Source organism: Letharia columbiana, assembly GCF_014066305.1.
Source record: "Letharia columbiana isolate WasteWater2 chromosome Unknown Sc0000024_s0, whole genome shotgun sequence".
Taxonomy (NCBI): domain Eukaryota; kingdom Fungi; phylum Ascomycota; class Lecanoromycetes; order Lecanorales; family Parmeliaceae; genus Letharia; species Letharia columbiana.
In genome coordinates, this window is record NW_023501065.1 from 233,650 (window position 1) to 251,117 (window position 17,468).

Below are 17,468 nucleotides of genomic sequence, written 5' to 3' on the forward strand. Positions count from 1 at the left end.
CGGAGGGTCAGGGGGTTTCAGGGGTCTCCCCCGAGTATGTCAAATAAATTATAACGTCTCTCTCGATTCTCAGTGAATTTTAACGTCTCTCGATTCTTAGGATTAGATTTCTTAAAATTCCTTAAACCCTTCGGAGCTCTTTAAGGGCTCTTCGAGAGTTTCTATCGAGGGGCTGTTAAAGCAAGCTTGAAATCAATCAAATATCACTAAAATAATCAAATTTCGAGCTTGCTTTGACAGCCCTCGACAGAAGCTCTCGGAGAGCCCTTAAAGAGCCCCCGAAGGGTCCGAGGGGTTTTAGGGGATCTCCTGAGAATCAAATAGTCACAAACCAGTACTCGGCAAGCTTTTCACTACTGGGAAGCCCGCGCCCCAGCACATATTATGTTCCTTAGCCTCTTAATCGCTATGCCTCTTTCCCTTAGTACTTCTACTCAGGCGAAGGCTAAGCATCTTCTTTATTTCTATCAAAAGCCTTCGCAAGTAATTAAGCGTTATTGGTGCGTTTAGAAGATATAGCTGAGATTTGTATAGCTTCAAAATTGATTAGATGCGATTATTTGCGATGTGGCTACTTGATTTAAATGATTTTGCGGAGAGATTTCTATGCTACAGTACGAATTTGGCTGTGTGGTGTGAAAAGATCTCCGGTGCCAAGCATTCCAGACGTTTTTGAATACGCTAAAAGCTCAAAGCTTTCGACCTCCCATGGTTGGTTGAATCCTTTAGATTGCCGCAACAGTATGACGAGATTGCCGTAGCTTTCACAACAACGCGCCTGGAAGAGAATCCGCCAATGACATGAGATGTCTGAAATCAATGCCACCTACTTGCGTGCGGACCCAGTCTCTTCGTTTCTCTAGACAATCGTGCCACCCGTGGGAATAGTGTCTGGTCTGTCTTAGAATTCAAGATTCTGCTATCTGTTTTTATGCTACTCAATCGGACCATCATATCTTTCAAGTGCCTTTTCTCTGCCTTTTAGTATTTCTGTACTCTATTACTTTGCGGGTTTGATCATGATCCAGATAGATTGAGACCCTTGAGCACAACGAGCTCATATATGTCCTACAGCGATTAGTTTCTACCAGATCATATTTCCTGCAGAGTTTGATTTCTGCCAGATAGACATCTTAAACAGCGTTCTGCCGTGTGTTTCTACTATTCTGCAAGCTCGCTGCCACACCAAGCTGCAGCTAACTCCATCGCGAGGAGAGACATATCAGCCTTGGCGATATTTGCAGTACGCCCCTCGCTCTACTGCGAAATTGCACCTAGGGGCCTTCAGCATTGCCTCTTCTTTATACACGGGTACTATTGCCATCTCATCTTATTGAATCCGCAACCCACGCTTCTCAGGTGCTTTGCAGCTGTCATACCGCCTGTTACTGCTGGTACATGCGCATAGCCAAGTGGGCAGGCTCCTGCTGCTTTCTATGGGTCCCCAGCAAAGGTTCATAACTGATTTTCATGATTTATCTCAGCGACGACAGAAGTGAGGATCCTCCATTAATGCCGGGTCAACGATAAAGGTCCTGATCAGGGTTGTCTAAAGTTGGAGGGCAAGCCCCAAAGTCCGAGGTAAGTTCGCGGTGTCCGTCCAGCAATAAAGGCCATGTTGGTCGCTCAACGAACATGTTTAAGTGGATACGGCAGGGTCATCTGGTTGATACCCTCGCATTAATTTAGGCGTGATGGCTCGATGCGATAGTATAATCGAAACGTATAGAGGGCAATGTAACAGTGACGCAGAAAAGTAGCCAAAACTCCATTTGAGGTTGCTCTTCTCTTTCTCAGAGGGAATTCACTTAATCGCGCATCTTGGAGATGTGGCCGCCAAGGATTTATTTCCTTTCGCAACGATTGCTCGTAGGATTGTTTACGATCTCAGTACCTTGTTCCTGGCCCATTCCCTTTTCTGTAGATCCGGGGAAATTTAGACTTTTCGCGCCGTGCTGGCCTCGGCCAACCCGTTGCGAGTTGCCAATTGCATGGCAGTCTCGACTCACGACGCACTCTGGACTCCCAACAGTCTTCCAGACATCAATTATACACCTTGCTCCCAAGGTCCACGTTGGTTCTTATATCTAATACTCTCCTGGCTATCGTTATTGCAGCCTTACTGTAAGACTACATTTGCAGACATACATCTCATCAATCTGCTTCGCTTTTGCTATCAATCAGAGCCCATCCTACCAGAAACGTATACCATACCTCCCTGCACAAAACCTCTCTAAACAGCACCCTATCTCTAGTCCTAATCCGGATTGGACTTTTTTGGAGAAGGGCCAGAGTTGCGGCTCTTTGGAGCGCCGCCCCTTGAACATGCCGTCTACACGCCGTGTGAAAGTGCTGGCCATAGCCCTCGCAGTCGCCGTCTGCACCATTCTGTATCTCTCGGTGCGTCTTGCCGTGCCACTTTCACACTTGCAAATCGCGCTGGGGTGAGAGATTTTGCTAATCTATGTGCTCGCATGCCCAGAATGACTCATCATCCCAAGACTTCTACAGTCGCACAGTTGCCGCCCTTGACAAGAAGCAAGCGTCGGATCAAGAAGTAGCTCAAAAATTACAAGACATAAAAGATGCAGCCAAAGCGCAGGAACCAGTCGTCCCCACCACTCCTCAGAAACCCATTGCCGCGAGCAACGAAGATGGAAAGCCCATTGAGGTGAAACCCCCGGCCTATGCGGAGGAACAGAACAGTGACAATCCCACCGGGGGAAAAGCCGATGATGACGCAAAGAGTGTAGCTGGAAGGAAAACGATGTTGAAGGGTGGAGAGACCAAAGACCTGCACTCGGGGAAAGAGGCTCCGATGGCGGTGGACAGAGGAAAAGAGAAGTATCCGGCGGGAAAGAAGGTAGAGAAAGAAGAAAAGGTGGAGAGCAAAGAGGACCATGAAGTAGAAATGGAGTTGAACTCGATTCTGAAGAAGGGCCCGAGTACGTCCAAAGCGATACCGTGCGCCAAAATAGGATAAGATGACAATGGCTAAACTGTGATATCTAGTAATCATCTTCAGCAAATCGTACTGTCCCTTCTCCGCCAAAGCTAAACGGATACTGCTGGAGAAGTATACTATCGTCCCTGCTCCCTATGTCGTCGAGCTTGACACCCATCCCCTGGGCCCGGGTCTACAAGCTGCACTTGCGAAAAGCACCGGAAGGCGGACGGTACCCAATGTGCTTGTCAGTGGCAGGAGTATTGGTGGCGGTGACGATATCGAGGCTTTAGACGCTGGAGGAGGTTTGGTTGAGAAAGTGAAGGGAATGGCAGGCAAAAGAATTATGGAGGCTAAGCTCACGGAAGAGCAATAAGGTTTAATATCTCTGCTCCCGGCGCAGATTGTTTGGCATAATTACACAGAAAGGGTTGGGAAAGCGGCATTTCGGCGGACAACGTCTTGGGGGGTGTTTCGAGAGCACGGCTCAGTTTGGGTACAAGTGCTTTGGTGATGTTTTTGGTTCAACATTGGGATACCCAGCGTTCTGTTTTCATTGCATTGATAGAATAGCATTTTGCAATTTTAAATCAACCGGAGGTTGAAATGAATTCGCTCATATGTTCATTGATAGTATATATTTTGGGATTTCTGAGTTGCCAAACCGAGTCATCGACTCGAGCGCTTTGCCAGCAAAACCTTTGGCACCGCGGGTAATTAGCGCCGTGCCAAGACCCTAAGCGAGCAAGCCCACAAATTGACAAAATTCGGCAGTACTCCAAGATCATGAAAGTCATTCTCTGACAACCCTCAGCCACCAAACAAGATGAGGTACATACACTCTGAAGAGACGCTGACCATACCGGCCAATGGTGAGGCTTTCTCCAAATGAATTCGTCTGCGCAGAATAGGAATTCCTCCAGGCTTCGCCGAAGCCTTGAAGAGGGGCATAGCGTTACGCACAGTTTCGAGAACCACTGAAGGACAACGCTGACAGCTGAATAGTTAAGGTACACATCAGATCCAGGATAGTCAGTGTGGACGGTCCTCGAGGTATGCTATGGGGGCCAGAAAGGTCGGGTCGAAATACCGTGTCTTACGCATCGCAGGCAAGCTCGTTAAGGATATGTCCCATCTCTCCGTCTGCTTCTCCCACCCATCAAGAAACATAATCACCATCGAACTACACCACGGCGCTCGCAAAAATGTCGCCACACTGCGCACAGTCAAGAGCCTCATCAACAACTTGATCATTGGGGTCACGAAGGGCTTCAAGTACAAGATGCGATACGTCTACGCGCATTTCCCCATCAACGTGAACATCGAAAAAAATTCTGAGACTGGCCTATACGATGTGGAGATCCGGTATGTTATACCCTTGGGGTATATGGCGAGGACGGTGGTGTTAGTGTTGTTAGACTGACGCATTTGGCTATTCAGAAACTTCATTGGCGAGAAGATCATTCGACGAGTCACCATGTTACCAGGCGTTGATGTGGAAGCTTCAAAAAATCAGAAAGACGAACTCCAGCTCACAGGCAACTCGTTAGAGAATGTCTCTCAGAGCGCGGCGGACATACAACAGATATGCCGGGTCAAGAATAAGGATATCCGCAAGGTAAGCCAGTTTCGCTACTTGATTGTGAACACCCATACTTAACGTTACATCAGTTCTTGGATGGTCTTTACGTCTCGGAGCGAGGGAACATCGAGAATGCATCATAAGGAAATCTAGTGGGGTAGTGGATGTGACAAGCGCTCGAATGATGGGGAGCATCTGGTCCATGCTTCATAGCAGCATAGCACGACTGTCTCAAGTTTTCAAGCTTAAAGATCTTGCCCTTCCTCCACAAGTGCAACAAACATCGTGCTATACGAGTAAGCATTCCAGTAATTCCATGGCGCACCAGCTCGACTATCAACTATAATGATTGACTCCCGCTGTGCTCGTATGCCTCATTCTCCGCGCCAAACCACTGTAGAGACACCTCTAACGCCCCCCCCCCCGGGAAAAAAAAAAACCCAAAACACCTCTAACTCCCAAGTGGCTAGGAGAAGCGAGGCCATCCCGCTACTTTCACACACAAATTTAATAGTTTTTCTCATTATCAAGCACAATGTCGTCGCCCGAAGGCTTCGGCTGTAATAGCGGTAACGGTCAAATGACTGGCTATTATATAGGATCATTCAATAATGTAGGTAATTCTGCTGGGGGAGGCGTCGTCTCCATTTGGTTAGATGTGCGCTTTTTTACCTTGCAGGGGTGCCGCCGAACAAGGGGTGCTCTCCAGCACGCTATATAGCCAACAATGAAGCTCAAGGAAGCTATTCGCAACACTTATTGCAGACTAAATTTGTCCAGTCGTGATTGCGATTGAGTCTAATGCAATGTCGCGCTGATCTGAGAGCAAGTGGCGACCCTCGTTGATCAAGCAATGTGCCTCGTGCCGACACTTTACCAGCAAATGTGTCATCATGCAATTAGGCCGCAATCTTTTTTTGGAACGCAGAAGCAGCTAGGTAACATTAATCAGGTGACCGAACAGCCGAACCAATTCGAATTGCTCTTTGAGGGCCGGCAATCTTGGAGCGACGGCGTGCCGTCCACTACGGTACTTCCGCTAAAGGTAAGTACATCCAGACGTTATCTATTTCTCCGATTCCCGTTTGCGGAGACCCTCGTTCTCGGGGACCCTCGTTCTAACTAAGACAAGTGAGAGCATTTATTCATAACCACCGCCCTCTCTTCAATTATGTCATTCAGTACACCACTGTTACTTCCTGAAATAGTACGTGTATCGCAGATCTATTCATTTCAAAATGGCGAGCGGTAAAGAACTCAACTCATCATGTGTGCTTGACAAGGAAGACTCGCCAGGGGACCGTCTCCATTACCAGAATGGACATTTCCGAGATCCAGAGATGGAAGGTCTCACATTGTATGAAAAGAAAGCCCTGCTTGTCAATCGTGAATTGGATTCCCACGGCATGGGGAAATACCAATGGTACATCTTCTTCCTATGCGGGTTCGGCTACCTTGTAGACCTTCTTTACGCCCAAGCCTTTGGCCTCGTGGAGCCAGCGATGCAACAGGAATTTGGCTTTGGACGTTCGAAACGCTGACCTCCTCTATAAGCTCACACGCTGACGTTGCCACAGCTCAAGATTCCGGCCACATTTTCTCTTCCTTCTCAGCAGGACTGACAGCTGGGGTAAAGTCATTTCTACAAAATGGCTTTGGAGCGCAATGGCTGATCATTATAAATAGGCATTTGTCTGGGGCGTTTTGGTAGACATCATTGGTACATACGTACTCTACTTGCCCTGCCCCGAAATACTCTCTAAGTCTTGGACTAAATCTTCCTCCTAGGCCGCCAGTACGCCTTTAACCTGACAGTCTTGATCTCTTCGGTCTTCGGTTTGTGCCTTGCAGCGCCATCCACTTACAATGGAGTCCTCGTTCTCACAGCTTTCGTGGGTTTTGGTGTTGGAGGGAACATTCCGATTGATACCACAATATGTTTGGAGTTCCTCCCTCAAGTATGTGTCGACCGAATCACGCCTGCTATGGTGTAATCTGACTTCCGATAGAACCGCCGCTTTCTTCTAGCTATGCTCTCAATCTTTCAGCCTCTTGGCGTAGTCATTTCATCGGGCATAGCATATGGGTTCATTCCGTTCGTACGTATTTTTGGGTCGATTCTTCTCTGAGCGGTACCCAGTTGGGGTAGCAAGATCCATTTCTAGAGCCAACGGTGCTCCTCCAAACAAGTCTCGCGATGCGGAATCCTGCCCTGGGACAGAATGGCTGACCGTTTGATCTCTAACAGTACTCTTGCGGAAACGGCGCAGATCAGAAACCACTTCCGGCTTGTAGTAGCAGTACGCTTGCTCCTGGAGCGCCTTGTTGCACGAAAGCTTCGAACGTAAGGACACTCTTCAGCTCAATACTGTCTTGTTTTCGGCATCGTATTCTGGCTCCTGAGGCTTGTTGCGGAGTCGAATAGGGCCTCATTGACTTGACTTCGTTGTCAATGCATATCTCGTGACTTCAATGGTATCTCAATGAAGCAATGCTGACTTGGACCATAGATGGGTTGGAGATACACGTTAATCTGCCTTGGGGCCATCTGCGTAACCATTTTCTTCCTACGTTTTGTTGTGTTCCGTTTCCAAGAGTCTCCAAAATTCCTACTCTATAGGGACAGAGATGACAAAGCCGTAGAGGTGCTTCAAAAGATTGCCAAATTCAATGGTCGCGAGAGCAGCATCACTCTGGAAAGTTTTGAGGCTTTGACCAACGAGCACGCATCTATGGTCAACAGAGATACTGATATGCCGATACCCAATGCGGGAATGGAGGAGCGCACGAGCACCTGGGTCGAAAAGATCAAGATTGAATTGCAAAGGTGCAAGATACTATTCTCGACTTTTCCTTTGGCTCGATTGACAATTTTGGTCTGGATTACCTATATCTTTGATTACTGGGGATTCAGTATTGCGGGTGAGTAGCCGGTCTTGACGAGCTTCAAGTCCTGTTGATTTTGTCACTAATTAATGAGACATCCAGGGTCTTTCCTGCCGACCATTCTACTTCAAAAGAACAAAGCCATTGACATTTCGACTGCAGAGACATATAGGAATTTCGTTATCATTTATGTCTGCGGCATACCCGGTGTAATGCTAGGTACGCTGATGTACGTGATCCCACGAGTTGGTCGCAAATGGGTACGTATCTGAGATTTTCTGTTAAGTGTGTCTGTAGTGGAATCGCAAGACCGCCTCCTTTGCCATGTGCTCATTTCTTAGCTCAAACTTGCCCGATGTGAGGAGATGCTAATTTCCACCTAGGCTATGGTAGGATCTTCGGCCCTTATGGGCATATCGCTGTTCCTCTTCGCAACGGTCAACACCGAGGCTTCGAATATCGGACTAAATGCAATGGTACGTAAGATTTCAGAATGATACCTTCCCATATGGTCCTGAGTGTCGACTTGCAATTATGTTCTGGGTGCTCCTTTGTCTTCCCACACATGTTTTTGAACTCGTTCCATTGCCCTAAGGTAACACCGCTGACTTAATAATGTGCGTAGGAATACTTTTTTCAATCCATGTTCAACGCTGTCCTCTACGGATGGACACCAGAAGTATTCCCAGCACCAATCAGAGGGACCGCGTCCGGGCTCGCAAGCTTTTGGGGTCGGCTGTTTAGTATAGTCTCACCGTTGATTGCGGCGGATTTGCTTTCGAAGAGTGTCAACGGCCCGCTTTACCTGGCGGGTTCAGGCGTTTTCGTTTCTACTATTGCCCTTGTGCTCATGCCAACAAAGTCGATGGGAGCACAGAGCTATTGAACGCTATCTGCCCGATAGAAGAGAGGGTCTGAAGATCTGATGGTGGTGTACAAGCATTTGGATGGGCACACAGTCGCAATGCTTTATGACCCAAGAGTTGTGTCAAAGGATGGAAATGATAAGCTGGATAGGTGGGGAGGTCAATAACGAACAATATACTGGCGTAAGCCGATACTCTTGACAAGACCTAGTTGTCTCGGTTCTAATGCTTCATCGGAGATGATTTTCACCTCCTAGATGTACTCCCACGCGCAAGTCTGCAGCTTTCAAAGCTGCCACTCGACGGGCACTGTTCAATTATTATATCTACTTGAATCCCGCAGAGTCTTAGCCTTCTAGGCCCAGCATCATTGATGGTCAGCGACTTACGCATTGATTGAGCGTACGGAAATCTAATGTCTCAAAGTTCAATGCCAATCCTATGTGTTGAAGACGCACTAGAATTGTCTGAGACCGTCCATAAGCCCATGCCGAATCCCTTTACAACATCTTCCTTTCACAAATGCAACCCTCTTATAGAAAGCATTCCCACACTGAATCTAAACCAAATCAGAACAGCCACGGACAGTGGCCATTTCTTTTCGGGTTTTATCGATGATTGCTGCCTTAGGAGATGGCGAAAGGTTCCAGGACGTATACAGCCTGACACTCCGGGCTTGCTTTGAAGATATTGACCACGCTAGAAAACGAACATGGACAAGACCTTTGTTCGACGACTGTATGGCAACGCAACCAAACATTCAAAATCGGATTGGCAGAGCCTTTCCCTTCTCTGAGAATTTTAGGGAACCATTGCAATAGGCCATGCCCCACGACAACAGTGGTATTCACAGCAACAAGGACGCCTTTGGTAGTTGGAGCGACTCGAAACAGAGGTATCTCGTGAACTTTGAATGATTCTCAAATGGCTGATGAAATGTAGGCAGCTAAATCTTGCTGACAAAAGATCAAGGCTTGATAGGTTCGATAAGATATCTGACCATAAGGTATTAGGTAAGGTACATGCCTATTAGATAAGTAGCTTACCGTTGTGTGTTTCATCTATCGATCTCCAACACTAGCCCAATGATTGAAAAGCCGACGCTAAGTTACTAGAAACACCAACACGGCGTCGACAAAGTAGTGGAAGGTAATGCCCAGGTACCTGGCATTTCTAACAAGCTGGTACGTAGTTCAGGTGCTCCGAGTCGACGCCGGGCCAGATGTTATGGGAATGCCGTCTGTCAGTCAAGGTATATCCGTCCTTCTCATATTGTCAAGGCGACAACAGTCTAGTCGGTAGCTCCGGCAGGATCAGAATGATCTCTGCGATCTTGGCCAACATGGAAGGCCGAGACCCGAATTTGTAGTGCGTATGTGTTCGCACAATTTTCGGTTATTGAAGATCTTGCAGCTCGCTCATTTCTGGCGGCATCCTCCTGCTCGCATCATTTGGACAGTTGGACATGCAAAGCATTTTACTGCTAGAGCCTCTCTTGCTCTCCGAGTCTCCATGCCACCATGATTCAAAGGCTCCCCACAGCACAGCGACCCATGCGACAATGGGAGATTCCCAAGAGGTTCCGCGGGGATTCCAAGTCTTGGTCTTTGACTCTGACGTCTTCGGCTAGATGTTATCACAGACCCCGCGGTCACCCAAAAATCGTGGTGAATGGCGAATTTGAGGCCAAGTCTAGCTAAGCTTACACGAAGCGTGGAAGCTTTATAGGCTCATACGCTTGCAGGGGCCCGGACTTGGTCATAGTTCCTCTCATCTATCAGTGGCTGCGAGGCGATGAGGGGCATAGCCTTTTGGAGCTAGCATGGCTGCAGAGTGGAACAAAGTGGAGTCTCGAACGTCGAAGATCATTAGATTGAAGACTTGGGCGGCGCAAACATGTGCATTTCTAGACAAACCCTCGGCCCAGTGCTGATGGATTGAGATGCTTGCTTAATGCTTACTTACTTATTAAACCAACACCTTTCCCGCTTAGCGTGCCTTGCTACTTGCTAGCCTCAGTCCCCTGCCCAGATGGCGGTCTCAGGATCGGCAACCCCACCAGACCCCCAAAAATTCCTCCTAGCAAGTTCAACTGAAGCCTTGTGCTGACGACTTGATCTAACAAATTCTTCTTCTCACCTGCTTTTCCTCCGCAACAACCAGCGAATCTTTTTTCACAATCAACAGCCCGTACTCGAGCGACATTTCCTCGAGCCGTGCTTAGGGACAACCCCCATATATCCTTACATCCTTTGTGGTTAATGCTCAGCGAGGTCGACGGACGCAAACCTTTCTACTACACTCCCCTGATACATAGTATCGGCAGCATCAAATGGCGTTAGGCAGGAAGGGTCGCAATGTCGACAATACTACCCACGAAATTGACCCCAACTCCATCACCAAGGAGGGGGGCCAGTACTACGACGCGGAAAGTCATGAGGAGAAGGGAGGTCGCAAGATGAGCAGGGTAGCTGGTGTCATGGGCGGCGAGTCTGATCAAGACTCCCAGCTGGGCGTGGGAAAACAATTGGAGCTCGAGGCAACCAACTCCATAAAGTACAGAACATGCTCCTGGCAAAAGGTGATTTGATATTTTTCCATCACCTTGTTTTCCTCAAGGGACGAGGAACGTCTACGACGAGCCGCGGCAAAGACATCCGAGCAACGCAGAGACTTCCTGATATGCGCTCTTTGCCTTGAGTCACTGAGTGGGCTATATCCTAACAAATGATGACAGACTGCTGCGTTACTCTTCTCGGAGTATATCTGTCTGGCTATCATGTCATTCCCTTACTCCTACTCCGTTTTGGGGTTGGTTCCGGGTCTAATTGTCACGGTGGTTATTGCCATGTCCGTGCTGTACACGTCCTTGATTGTTTGGTACGTCTCTTTTCTGCCCAACAGCCTGGCATAGGATTCGCGCTCATGTTCGTACCAGGGAATTCTGTCTCCGTCACCCCGAAATTCGAGACGTTTGTGATGTCGGCCAAATGCTTTACTTTGGATGGACATGGGTCTGGTACTTTACCGCCGCCATGTTCCTGCTCAATAACACCTTCATTCAGGTCAGGTTTGGGAGAAGTGACGTCGTTGGTTGTTTGCTAACAGTTTTAGGGTCTTCACGTCTTAACTGGCGCCAAATATTTGAATACCATGAGTGGTGGCGCAGTATGCACTGTTGGCTTTTCCGCAATCTGGGCTGTCCTTTCCTTCTTTTCCTCTCTCCCGAGGACGTTCGACACTCTTTCGAAGCTTGCGACCCTTTCGGCTTTTTTCACGTTCGTCTCTGTTCTTTTAGCAGCCATCTTTGCCGGGATTGAAGCTCATCCCTACGGTTACAATTCGCCAGACGGCGGCAAAGACGGCCTAATGACTGGGAACCCCATAGTCTTGGTCATTCCAGCTGCAGGGACCGGTTTCGTCAGCGGAATGAATGCTTTTTTGAACATCAGCTACACCTTCATTGGTCAAATTACGATACCGAGTTTCATAGCTGAGATGAAGGAACCCAAGGACTTTCCCAAGGCGCTTTGGGCCGTCACCATCTGCGAGATCATTGTGTTCTCTTTGACCGCATCAATCGTGTACGTCTACACCGGGACACAATACAACACAGCTCCCGCCTTTGGATCGCTTGGCAATGAGTTGTACAAAAAGGTGTCATTTTCGTTCATGATTCCAACTTTGATCTTTTTGGGTGTCCTCTACGCCTCTGTGTCTGCACGCTTCGTCTTCTTCAGGATCTTCGAGGGTACGCGCCACAAGGGAAACCATACCGTCGTTGGCTGGGCGACATGGGCCGGTATCCTGGCTTGCACTTGGATCGCCGCTTTCATCATCGCCGAGGTCATTCCGTTCTTTTCGGACTTGTTGTCATTGATGAGCTCACTCTTTGACTCGTTCTTCGGCTTCATCTTCTGGGGCACTGCCTACATGAGGATGCGGCGCGCCGACTATGGCCCTGGGTGGCTTTCGAAACGAGGTATCCGAGGGATTTCTGGCTTTATTCTGAATGTCATACTCATTTGTATCGGTCTATTCATGTTGACTGGTGGAACCTATGTGAGCATTTTCATCATTGGTATTGAAGCTTACACATACTAATCTCCGTTTAGGCTACGTGCCAGAGTATCGTGAACAATTACAAAGACGGCCTCGTCACTGGTGGTCCTTTCACTTGCGCCAGTAACGGACTGTAGGGGAAGTTGTGCAATGAACATGAGAGGACTTCTTTGTATTTGTTTGCTTAGGACTGATGCTCTCATGTACATCTATGGGCAATATGCACGTATAAAATGTTTTCAACTCAGGCCTATATCTGATTTGAGGAGGAATGGGCCGACTGAAATAGACAAAAACTCTGTATGTTTCCATTGAGGTCTTATGGATGCACTATCCAGGCTCGTAAAGATGCACATTGAGAGAATTGCCGCTCCATAGAAAACCTTTCGTTCGGCTGACCTAGCTTTCCCCACCTCCGACATCATCTCCCCTTTCAAAACTCCAGACTGTAATTGAGCCACGCATGATGCGGCATTGAGGACGAGTGCAATCTCGCCTCACTTCACGAAGAACTCTCGGCCTTGAATACATGAAGATGATTAAGTGCGTAAGAGCCGGCAGCGGAGTGGCCAGTAAAACGTTAGAACTTGGCGGAAAGCCTGCACTATTCAGAAGCATATCTACTTCCGCTATCGTGCGTGTTGACGCTACCCTGAACGCTTCTGCTTCCACTTCAAGACCAGGTGTTGCCTCATGTCTTCTTCGCCATGGCCCCGTTCTCCGAGTAAAGCCCGCGGGTCTACCTCCTCAGTGCAGACAGGCTTCCAGCGATGCCTCAACCAGTGATGGAGGCCTCAACCACACGGCCCTTCACGAGCTCCACGTCAGAAACGGGGGCAAAATGGTTCCATTTGGAGGCTATTCGATGCCAGTACAATACTCCGACCTCGGGGTGGGAGACAGCCATAAATGGACTAGGGAAAAAGCCAGCCTCTTTGACGTGGGCCACATGTAGGCTGCTGTCCCGTCTCATGCTGCTCCCTCCTTGATTGTGACATTGACATTCCCTACTCTAGGGTACAACACCGTATGTCTGGCCCAGGCGCTGCACCTTTACTCGAAAAGATTACTCCTTCATCCACAGCCTCCCTCCAGACCGACCATTCGACCCTTTCCTGCCTCTTACACCCAGCTACCGGAGGTATAGTCGATGATACCGTCATAACACGCCTTGGTCCTGAACTGTTCTATCTCGTCACCAATGCGGCGTGCAAAGCTAATGATATGGCATACCTCGAAGAACAAATTGAATCCCGTGATACAAGCCACGGTACCGTGGAATGGGAGGTGCTCAACGACTGGGGTCTCGTAGCTCTGCAAGGTCCGCTAAGCGCAGATATCTTGCAGCGAGCGCTCGTGACGGCTGGGGTAGAGGATGTGGACCTCCAAGCTTTATACTTCGGGCAGTGCATACACGTCACCCTCAATCTCTCCCCAAAGCAATCGTCCAACACCGACACTCCAATCTTGATTTCTAGAGGGGGCTACACAGGCGAGGATGGGTTCGAGATTTCGATACCGCCCGCACTCACCGTCGCATTTACGACTCACCTCTTAGAAAGTGGTGGACGCGAACGATTACGATTGGCAGGCTTAGGAGCTAGGGACAGCCTCAGACTAGAAGCAGGCATGTGTCTTTATGGGCATGATTTGGACGACAAGACTACGCCCGTCGAAGCGGGTTTGAGCTGGATTGTGCACAAAGACCGGCGGGCAAATGGAGGATTCCACGGGGATGAGACGATACTGAGGCAACTGCGACCTGTTAAGGATGGAGGCTCAGCGCCCAAGCATAGGCGAGTAGGCTTGATCGTTGAAGGGGCACCAGCAAGGGAGGGAGCAGAAATCACGAATCCCGCAAGTCCAATTTCTGCGGAAGTGGTCGGAAGGGTGACGAGTGGGTGCCCTAGTCCAACACTGGGAAAGAATATTGCAATGGGATACGTCAAAACTCCCCTCCATAAGGCCGGCACTCCGATCGAAGTCTTAGTCAGGGGAAAGAGGAGGAAGGCCGAGGTCGTAAAGATGCCTTTCGTGAAAAGCCAATACTGGAAACAGGCCGCGGGTACATCACCAGGCTAAGATGCCTGACATGAGTGGTTAGGGTAATGACGAAGGCCACTTCCAACGTGTGGGTGGAGAGAGACGCTGGAGTCTCTCGCGTTCTCGAGTTGCGTGGATTCAAGTTGCCTAACCTTGATGGCGAAGCATCGTTCCAATGTCGGCCAATCCAAATCTGTCGTTCTAGCGGTGAGGATACGATATTCGGGAACTCCAGTGTTAGCCTCTGGCTGCTTCTCAACTAAGCAGAACTTGGCACAGGCTTGAAAAATGACGATCCTACCTTAATATTCCCGTGGTATCTCACGCCCTGGGATGCCATTGTGTCATCCTTTTGCTCAACAATTACCTTAGCATGCAGACACAGAGACAGGGTACTCTCCAGCTCATACGATGGTCATGAACTGATAAACCTCGCTAGTAACCTGTGCTTCGGAGATACAAATCTGGGGGAGGCCGTGAAGCTCTCGAAGGATTGAACACCAGCTTCGTAATAGAGAAGGTGTTTGACTCTCAGTCTGAGGCAATTTTTTTGTCGATGGTATCTTTGGTTATCTTAGTAGCCAGCACGATGTCATGAGCTATGCCCTCAGAACCCTGAACCGACGATGATTAATTCCCCCGCTTCCTCAAACAGCCCAGGTACTATCTCAAACCTTCCTACCACAAAAAACTGTCTCGATGTGCAGGATAGACTGCCATACCCTGCCAATGCCCCGCTGGCCCCTCCTGTGCTATCCCAAGTTGCTGTACAGCTGTTCCCCCCGACTCCTCAAGGTCAATTACCACCACACTGTTAGCGCCGCTCAGAATGTACATCCACTGCCTGTCGATGATGGTATCAAAACCCCCAAGAGCATCAGCTTGAAATTGGATCACGCCTTTGATTGCTCCGCTGAGAGGATCCAAGGCTGTGACATTTGTACGATTTGCATCCACCACGTACACGGTACCATAGTGGCGCGAATAGGCTGCCCAACATACAGCACCCTGGTTTGGAATGGTGGTGTGGTGTGTCTCCGTAACAGTCAAGTCGGAAGCGATGTTGACAATCGAGGCACCAAAGGTGGGATCCGTTATAAGAGCCGAGGTTTCGGAGCCAAGGAAGTTTATGCTGTAGTCCAGTATGAGTGCTGATGGGGATGATATGATCGCATCACTGGATATCTGCCCGTTGTTGACGCCGAAGGCGTAAATGTAACCTGGGACTGCAGGAGGTCCGGGTTTGCCCTTGATTGTTACGAAGAGAGCTGATGAGCTGGGGCTAAAGAGGATCTCGGAGGCTGAGTCTGGTGGTCCGCTAGGCGGGGTGTTTGTATGAAGGTTTTTGAGCGGGCGAAGGCCGCCGACTGGGGAAAGGCCGTTTTCAATCGAGACCGTGAAGCATGCAACTCCATTCTTGGCTCCACCATTGACGACGCAGGCTGAAAAGTGTTACATCAGTGGGAGTCTTGGTGTACGACTATCGAGAGGATTACCTGTGTTGAGTTGCGCGGAGTAGGTCACAGACTGTGGAAACTCGCCTTGTGTATCGACAGGCTTGCCAACAAGCTTGGGGTAGAGGGGTGCCCAAGGGTAGATTACGAACATCGACAGGGTGTGACTGCCTGAATTGACGGTGAAAAGATACTGCACAACGAGATACCACCATTAGGAATTTTGGGAATAATGTGCAGGCTATTGACAGAGACATACGTTTTCAGAAACCACGACCGAGTTTTGCCCGAAGAGGCCGTCTGATCCGACAGTTGTACCAACAGGTCCGAACGGTGGGCCGACATTTAGGCCCAGCAGGCCTTTGCCTCCAGTCGGGGTCAGGACGGGCGAAGACAGAGTGCCATTATAGGAGGCAGCGAGTGAAAGGATGTTGTTTCCTTCCGGATTATTGGACAATGTAAAAATTGCCCTTTGGCAGTCATCGTACCGACCTTGCGCAGGGAGAGTTGAAGCTAAAGCAAAGCACGTGATGAGGATGAAGAGCAGAAGCATGATGAAGGGGTCAAGGCAAATGTCGAATAACAATTGGTAGAGAACCTCTTAGACCAATAGTATTTCAAATCTAGAAAAAAGAGAGAAACGACAGGTGTGAACGTTGAGAAGTCTGAATGTTTGAGGGATGTTGCCTTCTTATGCTGCGGCTGCAATACCTTCTCAACAGCAGCTTTATGGTGTAAATAAGAGATCATCTAGAAATACCTCAACGGACCTGCATGCGGACCTTAAGATTCCGTAATCTTCAGAACGAGATCCGTGTTATTGGACCGGGCGAGCTTGGAAGCGAGATTTTGCCATTCCTACCTGCTACCGTGCGACTTTTACCGACATCTCGCGCGTGGAAAGGAGAGAAGTTAATGGAGAAAGGAAAAGAGGAGCATAGCAGGCTAAGGACCGGAACAAGTTCAGGGTTCGGGTCTTCCCAGGATTTCACCCTGTTTTGAGGTTGAGGTAAGCGTTGAGAGACATGCCGTTGGTGCCCCTGCCGCTAACTCCGTACGCTGCAATGCAAGGATCAGGCATGATGAGGAATCTTTCATCAGCCTCGTCTTGAGGCTCAAGCACCTCGAAGACCTCGTGCGCTCTTTTAGAGGCCACGCATGAGATGAGCTGCAACCCTCGGCCTTCTTCATTGAGCAGCCGGGTCCGTGTTGAATGTTGAATGAAAGCCGTGTTCAAAATGCATCTTTTACCCCGAGGTGAAGGTCGCAAAGACGAAGCATACCTAGTAGGTGTAGCGGCAACATGGATATGGTATTGTACTGTGTAATAGAGATGATTATTTCTCTGCTCAGAAGTAGCTACTTATAGTATAAAGCTAAGGGTCTTACCAAGATACTTCCTTAGCAGACACGAAAGATATATGAGAGTAAGTTGATTTGAAAGTTATTTATTTTATCCGGCTGTTTAGCTAAGAAAGCTATTCTTAACGAAGATACCTTAGAGAAAATATACGATTAGGGTATGTCACGTGACTATATCATTGAATCGTTATTTGTTATAACTTTCGATTAACTTTTAATTAACTTTTTATTAACTTTTTATTAATATTAAATTAATATATAACGAGTAA

General features: G+C 48.6%; 6 protein-coding genes across 6 annotated transcripts; 5 read left to right on the plus strand and 1 right to left on the minus strand.

The window, feature by feature from the left end:
* Nucleotides 1-2,325: 2,325 nt before the first annotated feature.
* HO173_007413 (uncharacterized protein) lies at nt 2,326-3,320 on the plus strand (the record flags this gene model as incomplete). Its single annotated transcript, XM_037309317.1, has 3 exons — nt 2,326-2,400; nt 2,483-2,945; nt 3,013-3,320. 3 exons carry the CDS (start codon nt 2,326-2,328, stop codon nt 3,318-3,320), a joined length of 846 nt encoding a protein of 281 aa, XP_037163777.1.
* Nucleotides 3,321-3,770: 450 nt separating this feature from the next.
* HO173_007414 (uncharacterized protein) lies at nt 3,771-4,669 on the plus strand (the record flags this gene model as incomplete). Its single annotated transcript, XM_037309318.1, has 5 exons — nt 3,771-3,816; nt 3,950-3,997; nt 4,054-4,309; nt 4,385-4,562; nt 4,616-4,669. 5 exons carry the CDS (start codon nt 3,771-3,773, stop codon nt 4,667-4,669), a joined length of 582 nt encoding a protein of 193 aa, XP_037163778.1.
* Nucleotides 4,670-5,697: 1,028 nt separating this feature from the next.
* HO173_007415 (uncharacterized protein) lies at nt 5,698-8,298 on the plus strand (the record flags this gene model as incomplete). The annotated part of the gene is made up of 11 exons (XM_037309319.1): nt 5,698-5,733; nt 5,810-6,053; nt 6,104-6,156; nt 6,213-6,246; nt 6,315-6,484; nt 6,536-6,625; nt 6,775-6,870; nt 7,037-7,448; nt 7,515-7,672; nt 7,796-7,888; nt 8,038-8,298. The coding sequence occupies 11 exons, from the start codon at nt 5,698-5,700 to the stop codon at nt 8,296-8,298; spliced, it is 1,647 nt and encodes a 548-aa protein (XP_037163779.1).
* A 2,312-nt stretch (nt 8,299-10,610) lies between these two features.
* Nucleotides 10,611-12,477, plus strand: HO173_007416 (uncharacterized protein; the record flags this gene model as incomplete). Its single annotated transcript, XM_037309320.1, has 5 exons — nt 10,611-10,859; nt 11,016-11,158; nt 11,217-11,343; nt 11,393-12,340; nt 12,394-12,477. 5 exons carry the CDS (start codon nt 10,611-10,613, stop codon nt 12,475-12,477), a joined length of 1,551 nt encoding a protein of 516 aa, XP_037163780.1.
* Nucleotides 12,478-12,869: 392 nt separating this feature from the next.
* Nucleotides 12,870-14,422, plus strand: HO173_007417 (uncharacterized protein; the record flags this gene model as incomplete). The annotated part of the gene is made up of 2 exons (XM_037309321.1): nt 12,870-13,291; nt 13,357-14,422. 2 exons carry the CDS (start codon nt 12,870-12,872, stop codon nt 14,420-14,422), a joined length of 1,488 nt encoding a protein of 495 aa, XP_037163781.1.
* A 639-nt stretch (nt 14,423-15,061) lies between these two features.
* On the minus strand, nt 15,062-16,390 carry HO173_007418 (uncharacterized protein; the record flags this gene model as incomplete). The annotated part of the gene is made up of 3 exons (XM_037309322.1): nt 15,062-15,825; nt 15,880-16,030; nt 16,097-16,390. 3 exons carry the CDS (start codon nt 16,388-16,390, stop codon nt 15,062-15,064), a joined length of 1,209 nt encoding a protein of 402 aa, XP_037163782.1.
* Between the last annotated feature and the right edge of the window lie 1,078 nt (nt 16,391-17,468).